We start from the raw sequence: 8,836 nt of genomic DNA, 5'->3' as shown, positions 1-8,836 counted from the left end.
TATAATATTGTGAGAAGAAATATATGGTATGGTTTGAAAATATATATATATATATATATATATATATATATATATATATATATATATATATATATATATATATATATATATATATATATATATATATATATATATATATAATATTACCAGAATAAAACTATAATATTGGGGGAAAAAAAGTAATATTTTATTAGAAACATTTATGAGAACATAATGAGAAGAAAGTCATATGATAATGTTGAAATTCACAAGGAATACAGTTGTAATATTAAATAGTTAACTAAGGATAAGGGAAAAAAAGATAATCATAGGAATTGAGTAATATTAGAAAAAAAACGTGGCACAATTTAGGGCAAGGATGAAGTCATACGAGAACAAATATGTACTTTATGTGGGAAAAACAAAGATTTATGAGAATATTGTTATATTACTCCAATACATTTGTTCTGAGGGTAAGAGGAAAAAATAGACAAAAGTTTAACCTTGTTATATCACCGGAGCAAAATTTAAATAATGCAATAATTAATAAATAATTTATGAGGGAAAAAAACAAATAAAATAATTCACAAATAAAGCTGTAGTATGAAAAAAAGAAGTCTTAACGTTTGATGCAATTTACAAGGAAAGGGCGTATTATGGGGTAAAATAAATATTACAAAAAACTTAAATATTGCAAGAAAAAAACACTTAACTATGGAGGGAAAACAATTTTGATGTTAAATTAAAAGTTGTAGTAATACATTGGTAACCTTACAAGGAAAAACAACAATTCATATTAAATAAAAAATATTAAAGAAATAGTGTTTTGGCACATCCGCAGTTTAAATGTGATTGTTAAAAACATTTTACCCGCTCTGAAAAAAAAAAAAGTTTGTTATCTTTGCTCAATCGTATCAAATATATCCCAGAATGCTTTATGTTCATTACGACTGTTTTCTTGTTGCCTTTCTTTTCGGTGTGGCCTTGACGCTCCTTTGGCCGTAAAAGCTCATCGAAATTTGATTGCTGGCTTTTTCTTCCTGTTGATTCGTGAAAGTAATCCCTCTTTTTTTTTTTTGTTGCCCCCTCATCGTTTTTCAAAGACCTTTCTTTTTTTCCATGTGTTCATCATCATCATCATGGAGCGACTGCCACAGTGGTCGCTTGTGCACATTTAAAAAACAAACTAGAAGTGTCTCATGCAGCATTTGGCATCTTCTTCAGTCCCCGAATGTGTGCCTCCTTTTTTTTCTTTTTTTTTTTAGAAAAATAATCTTTTATTTGCCCCCCACCTGCTGCTGCCATACAATGAAGCACATAGACACAAGAGAGAAGGGAGTGGGAGGGGGGCTGTACCAACCTTACTGTGTGTGTGTGTGTGTTTGTGTGTGTTGTTAGTAAAAATTGTTTTGAAATGTTCTCCTTTGTAAACGGTCTGGATGTTGCGTCAAGAGGTGCAAAAAAAGCGGACAGTTTTGTTTTTTTTCCCCAGTGGCTGTGACACTTTTTTGGGATGTATGTGTGTGGGGGGGGAAGGGGGCACAAGTACCAGACTTTGAACAGTGCAGGATGTGAATAAGCTGGGTTTCTTCCAATATGCATCAAACAGCAAGATTGTTTTGTCTTTGTGCAAAAGTTTGCATTGTTTTTTTTTGTTTTTGTTTTTTTTAATCTAATACATTCAAGCGATGCCAACTTAGACCTCAAGTACAAACAGTGTGTGTGGGTGGTGGTGGGTGGGAGGTATATGTTTTATGGTGGCCAACAGGGGCAAACGCTCCAAACACAGAAAAGATCCAAAACCAAAAACCAACACATGCATTTGGAAAATGCTGCAACCACAAACAGGGAGCCAGCATGATAAGAAAGAAAGTAACCATCAGGCTACAAGGAAGTTAGCCATGCAAGCTACCAGGAAGTTAGCATGGCTACAACATAGTCAGCATGGTTACCAGAAAATTATCTGTGTGTGCACTACCAGGAAGTTGGCGTAGTTACCGGGAAGTTAGCAAGACTTCCGCGAAGTTAGCTGCGCGGGCTAACAAGAAATTAGCAATGTCTACCAGGTAATTAGCGCGGTTGCCAGGAAATTATCCGTGCGGGCTACCAGGATGTTACCAGAAAACTAGCCGTACAGGGTATCAAGGATTTAGCATGACTACCAGGTAGTTAGCCGTGCGGTCTACCGGAAAGTTTACATGACTACCAGGAAGTTAGCTGAGTGGGTACCAGAAAGTTAGCACAGTTACCAGGAAGTTAGTCGTATGGACTACCAGGAAGTTAGCATGGCTACAAGGTAGTTAGCCATGCAGGCTACCAAGAAGTTAACATGACTAGCAGAAAGTTAGCATGTCTACCAGGAAGTTAGCCATACTATCTTCCTGGTACCGCGTGTGGCTATCAGGAAGTTAGCATGCTAACCATGGCGACCAAGAAGTTAGCATGAATACCAGGAAGTTAGCATGAATACCTGGAAGTTACTTACGCCACGCTGGCTACCAAGAAATTAGCCGTGCAGGCTTCCAGGAAGATAGCATGGATACAAGACAGTTAGCATGGTTACCAGGAAATGATATGTGTGGGCTACCAGGAAGTTAGCATAGTTACCAGGAAGTTTGCTGCGCGGGCTACCAAGAAATTAGGTAGTTAGCATGGTTGCCAGGAAATTATCCGTGCGGGCTACCAGGATGTTATCAGTGCAGGCAACCAGAAAACTAGCCATACGGGGTATCAAGGATTTAGCATGACTACCAGGTAGTTAGCCGTGCGGTCTACCGGGAAGTTAGCATGGCTACAAGGTAGTTAACCATGCAGGCTACCAAGAAGTTAACATGACTAGCAGAAAGTTAGCATGTCTACCAGGAAGTTAGCCACACGGGGTACCAGGAAGATAGTATGGCTATCAGGAAGTTAGCATGAATACCAGGAAGTTAGCATGAATACCAGGAAGTTACTTACGCGGGGCTACCAGGAAATTAACTGTATGGGCTACCAAGAAGTTAGCCACGCGGGCAACCAAGAAGTTAGCCACGCTGGCTACCAGGAAATTAGCCGTGCAGGCTTCCAGGAAGATAGTGTGGATACAAGACAGTTAGCATGGTTACCAGGAAGTGATCTGTGTGGGCTACCAGGATGTTAGCGTAGTTACCAGGAAGTTTGCTGCGCGGGCTACCAAGTAATTAGGTAGTTAGCATGGTTGCCAGGAAATTATCCGAGCGGGCAACCAGGATGCTATCAGTGCAGGCTACCAGAAAACTAGCCGTACGAGGTATCAAGGAATTAGCATGACTACCAGGTAATTAGCCGTGCAGTCTACCGGGAAGTTTACATGATTTCCAGGAAGTTAGCCGCGTGGGTACCAGAAAGTTAGCATAGTTACCAGGAAGTTAGCCGTGTGGACTACCAGGAAGTTAGCATGGCGACAAGGTAGTTAGCCGTGCAGGCTACCAAGAAGTTAACATGACTAGCAGAAAGTTAGCATGTCTACCAGGAAGTTAGCCACACAGGGTACCAGGAATATAGTATGGCTATCAGGAAGTTAGCATGCTAACCATGGCTACCTGGAAGTTAGCATGAATACCAGGAAGTTAGTCGCCAGGGCTACCAGGAATTTAACATGACTACCAGGAAGTTAGTCACACGGGCTGCTGTTTTAAATGAACTTGCAGCGTTGCTGTTAAGCAGTTGTTTTGTGGGTTATTTTTTGCATTGGTAGCATTTTCTTGTTGCATTCATTTTTTGGTGTTTGTTCATTTTGAGATCATTTTTGTGTTTGGAGCGTTTGCTGCGCGTTCGTTGCTGTCGGCCATTGTACAATTTGAATAATATACTCAAATATCACATGACAGTTGCCTATTAATTGGTATATTTGGGCTGGACTGGAGCAATTTAAAAAACATGGTTTTTTTTAAGACAGAGCAGCTAATAAAACCAAAATATTGCAATATTCTGGATTTCTTTTTGAATTCTTCATCTAATGAAGCGCAAAAATCCTTCATAAGTGTTTGTAGCATTTTTACAATACCTTTGTTGTAATACTGCAGTCAAAAACATGAATCTGTGGAGTGTGTGTGTGTGTGTGTGTGTGTGTGTGTGTGTGTGTGTGTTACCCTGCACTGTTTGGTCTCTCTCTCTCTGGAGCTCCGAAGGTGAGGGGCGGGTGGTCGGGGGGGTCAGGGACACATGGCCATGTACTGCTTGATTGGGCTAAGCCCCCAGGTCAGGGAATAGGAAACGTGTAACACCGGTGACACGTGAAAGAAGGAAGGAAGGAAGGAAGGAAGGCGGCGGACGTCTTTTACATCATAGCAGGACGCAGCAGCGGCAAAACCTCTGGCGGCTGCCCCCCACCGAAGGGGGCGGAGTCACGGGGGCGAAGTAGGCGTGCACTTTGATGTTAGGCAGGTGGGTCTACAAGATGGGACGAGAAGAAGAAAAGAGAATTTGAGAAGTTTGAAAATGTCCAGAAGTAGAAATGTCCGATAATGGCTTTTTTGCCGATATCCGATATTCCGATATTGTCCAACTCTTAATTACCGATTCCGATATCAACCGATACCGATATATACAGTCGTGGAATTAACACATTATTATGCCTAATTTTGTTGTGAGGCCCCGCTGGATGCATTCAACAATGTAACAAGGTTTTCCAAAATAAATCAACTCAAGTTATGGAAAAAAAATGCCAACATGGCACTGCCATATTTATTATTGAAGTCACAAAGTGCTTTTTTTTTTTAACATGCCTCAAAACAGCGGCTTGGAATTTGGGACATGCTCTCCCTGATAGAGCATGAGGAGGTTGAGGTGGGCGGGCGGGGTTGAGGTGGGGAGTAGCGGGGGGTGTATATTGTAGCGTCCCGGAAGAGTTCGTGCTGCAAGGGGTTCTGGGTATTTGTTCTGTTGTGTTACGGTGTTGTGGATGTTCTCCCGAAATGTGTTTGTCATTCTTGTTTGGTGTGGGTTCACAGTGTGGCGTATATTTGTAACAGTGTTAAAGTTGTTTATACGGCCACCCTCAGTGTGACCTGTATGGCTGTTGACCAAGTATGTCTTGTGTATGTGAAAAGCCGTAGGTATTATGTGATTGGGCCGGCACGCAAAGGCAGTGCCTTAAAGGCACGCCCCCAATATTGTTGTCTGGGTAGAAATCGGGAGAAATTCGGGAGAATGGTTGCCCCGGGAGATTTTCGGGAGGGGCACTGAAAGTCGGGAGTCTCCCGGGAAAATCGGGAGGGTTGGCAAGTATGACTGGGAGACGCAACTGCTCTGTACTTCTCCCTACGTCCGTGTACCACTCCGTACAGCGGCGTTTTAAAAAGTCATACATTTTACTTTTTGAAACCGATACCGATAATTTCCGATATTACATTTTAAAGCATTTATTGGCCGATAATATCGGACTGCCGATATTATCGGACATCTCTATGTAATACATTCATTTTTGTCCTCAAAAATCTACATACATTACCACATAACGACATAAGTAAAACTTTTTTTTTTTAGAAATGTTTGCAAATGTATTAAAAATAAAAAACTAAGAAATCACATGTACATAAGTACTCACAGCCTCTGCCATGACACTCCGAGGTGAACTCAGGTGCATCATCCTTGTGTGTGAAGTGTGTGTGAATACTTTCCAGATGAACTGTGTGACTTTCCTCAGGCTTCTATTGCTCTTGCTATAAACAAAGGGGTGTCCAAACTTTTTCCACTGAGGACTGCACACTGAAAAATCAAAGCATGCGGGGGCCTTTTTAAAATGTTCAATTTCAAAACCAATACAATATGTAGTAACCTTTTAAGAGGTCACCTCAATTTTGGTGAATGGTACAAAAGGGTCTCAGTCATAAAAGTGTTAAAAACAAGTCCGTTATTATTATTATTTTTTTAAATATCTATAGGTCAACTTTAGATATATTTGTTGCCATAAAGTTGTTGTATTTTATGTTTTATGCCCTTTTTCCCCCCAAAGAAACCCCTGTTTTTTTATGGCAAAAACACACAATTCACAAAAGTTTCCCCAAAACATTTTTCAAAACGGAATATTTAATGTGAAGTAGCTGGAGCCTTAATTAAGTAAATGATTCATGCCATTGCTTTTGATTCCTTATTATTTTTGAAAAATGACAGTTAAAGAAAAAAAACTGACTTAAGGTCAAAAATACCCCCCCCCCCCCCCCCTCACACACACACACTCCTAAGTGTTAAAAATAAGTCATATGTCATGTTATCTTTACTTTCACCGCTTAAATAAATCTATAGATCAACTTCAGATCTATCTTTTGATTGTAAGTTTTTAATTGCTTTTTGAACAAAGGCACAAAAAAAAGGTCCAAAAGACCCACCCCTGCACCCTCCATAAAAGTGTTAAAAATAAGTAATATATACCATTATATATTATTTTCACTTTCACCGCTTAAATAAATCTGTTGATCAACTTCAGGTCTATCTTTTGATTATAAGTTTTCATAATTTTTTGAGCAATGACAGCTTTATTAATAATACATTTAATTTATAAGCGCCTTTCAAGAAACCCAAGGATGTTTCACAATATACAGATAAAAATAATTAAAAGATAGTTTTAAAAAGAACAATGGATAAAATAATTAAAAGATAATGATTATTTATTGTTATTAACTTTGTACACAAACGTGTCGGAGTAAATATGACAACAGAACAATAATCAAATATGCTGACGATTCGGTAATTGTTAGTTTGCTAAATGGCGATGAGAGCAGCCCTATTATTGATATTTGTACGTTGGTGTGATGAGTCTTAACTCCAGCTCAACTTATCAAAAACAAAATACTTTAGGAAGAGACCCCATGTGAACCAGCCAACTATGATTAAAAACCAGGTCATTGAATATGTGCACAAGTTTAAATACCTTGGGACTATAATTGATGAAAAACTGAAATTTGAAGCTAATTGTGATGCGGTGTATAAAAAGGCTCACCAGCATTTGTACTGTCTGAGAAAACTGTCTCATTTTAATGTTGACAAGACCACCGTGATCATGTTTTACCGGGCTTTCATAGAATCTGTTTTGTCCTTCTTTCTGGTCTCATGGTTCCGTCACAAGAATTCCCTAAATCAAATTGTCTCAGTGGTCTCCAGTAGAGATGTCCGATAAAATCGGACTGTCGATATTATCGGCCGATAAATGCTTTAAAATATATCGGAAATTATCGGTATCGGTTTCAAAAAGTAAAATGTATGACTTTTTAAAACGCCGCTGTACGAAGTGGTACACGGACGTAGAGAGAAGTACAGAGCGGCAATAAACCTTAAAGGCCTTTGCGTGCCGGCCCAATCACATAATATCTACGGCTTTTCACATACACAAGTGAATGCAATCCATATTTGGTCAACAGCCATACAGGTCACACTGAGGGTGACCGTATAAACAACTTTAACACTGTTACAAATATGCGCCACACTGTGAACCCACACCAAACAAGAATGACAAACACACTTCGGGAGAACATCCGCACCGTAACACAACATAAACACAACAGAACAAATACCCAGAACCCCTTGCAGCACTAACTCTTCCGGGACGCTACAATATACACCCCCCGCTACCCCCCCCCCCCCCCCAAACACACACACACCTCAACCCCCCCCCTACTCATGCTCTCTCAGGGAGAGCATGTCCCAAATTCCAAGCTGCTGTTTTGAGGCATGTAAAAAAAAATAGTGCACTTTGTGACTTCAATAATAAATATGGCAGTGCCATGTTGGCATTTTTTTCCATAACTTGAGTTGATTTATTTTGGAAAACCTTGTTACATTGTTTAATGCATCCAGCGGGGCATCACAACCAAATTAGGCATAATAATGTGTTAATTCCACGACTGTATATATCGGTATCGGTTGATATCGGAATCGGTAATTAAGAGTCGGACAATATCGGAAAATAACAGACAGTATCTGCTTCATTAATCATCAGCATTCAGGGCAGATGTCAACTTTCAGCAACCCCCCTCTCCAATAATGGCTAAACAGAAGGTGGACGGTGAGAACAGGGGGTTTCAAGGCAGAGTACATGTTCACGGAGGTAAAAGGCAAACCTGTGTGTCTTCTGTGTGGCTGTAATGAAAGAATATAATCTAAGAAGGCACTATGAAACGTCTAAGAAACACAGAGACAAAAACAGGAATATGGACACGGAACAAAGGCTACAGAAGATGGAAGAATTAAAACAAGGTCTTAATTCCCGGCAGGCTCTGTTCACAAAAGCTATGGTGTCGTTTTGATAACTGACATCTTCTTTAATTATAGGCCAGCGATGTAGACGACCCCAGGAACCCCACAATGCGTCTACTTGGCCACATTTGGACAAATGTATGCGTCTGGATAAAACATTCTTTCGAGTTGTTTACCATGAAAGCCCAAATCAAAACTGTTCTGGCATATTTCGCACGAGAAATGCTGCCAATAATGTATGCCGAAGTGAGGAAGATCAGAGCCGCACAATTAAGTCAAGTCACTTACTTGCCGCTGACCAGAACCGTACATGTGTGACAGTCCATTACCATACCATACCAACTTTATTACAACGTCGACTGGGAATTAAAAAGTGCCTGCCTGCAAATTTATTTTTTTATCTGAGTTTGATACATTTTGTATCATTTGCACAGCTATGTTATTTATTTTACGTAGAAATAATATTTTTCTATTTTAGTTATGTAATTCTGTGCAACTTAAACAGTTTATTTTCTGTGCTGTTGGAACAGAATAGAATAGAATAGAAAGTACTTTATTGATCCCTGGGGGAAATTCAGCTCCACAGGGATCAATAAAGTACTTTCTATTCTGCCCTGTTAATACCCATCTTGACTAACTGGGTTAA

The 8,836-nt window shown here is 39.7% G+C and overlaps 2 protein-coding genes across 2 annotated transcripts in view; both read right to left on the bottom strand.

Moving 5' to 3' along the window:
• Window positions 1–4,130, bottom strand: part of LOC133651885 (SH3 and cysteine-rich domain-containing protein 2-like) — an 87,412-nt gene extending 83,282 nt beyond the window's left edge. Inside the window, exon 1 of the mRNA XM_062050090.1 lies at window positions 4,089–4,130. The gene's annotated coding sequence lies outside the window, so the exon portion shown is untranslated. The remainder of the gene's footprint in view (window positions 1–4,088) is intronic.
• fbxl20 (F-box and leucine-rich repeat protein 20) overlaps window positions 132–8,836 on the bottom strand; it is a 39,997-nt gene continuing 31,292 nt past the window's right edge. Inside the window, exon 15 of the mRNA XM_062050088.1 lies at window positions 132–4,389. Within this exon, the coding sequence (XP_061906072.1) occupies window positions 4,282–4,389 (108 nt within the window). The 3' untranslated portion in view covers window positions 132–4,281. The remainder of the gene's footprint in view (window positions 4,390–8,836) is intronic.

This window comes from Entelurus aequoreus, linkage group LG06 (assembly GCF_033978785.1).
Source record: "Entelurus aequoreus isolate RoL-2023_Sb linkage group LG06, RoL_Eaeq_v1.1, whole genome shotgun sequence".
In the NCBI taxonomy this organism is placed as follows: Eukaryota; Metazoa; Chordata; class Actinopteri; order Syngnathiformes; family Syngnathidae; genus Entelurus; species Entelurus aequoreus.
This window is presented reverse-complemented; position numbering and strand designations above follow the sequence as displayed.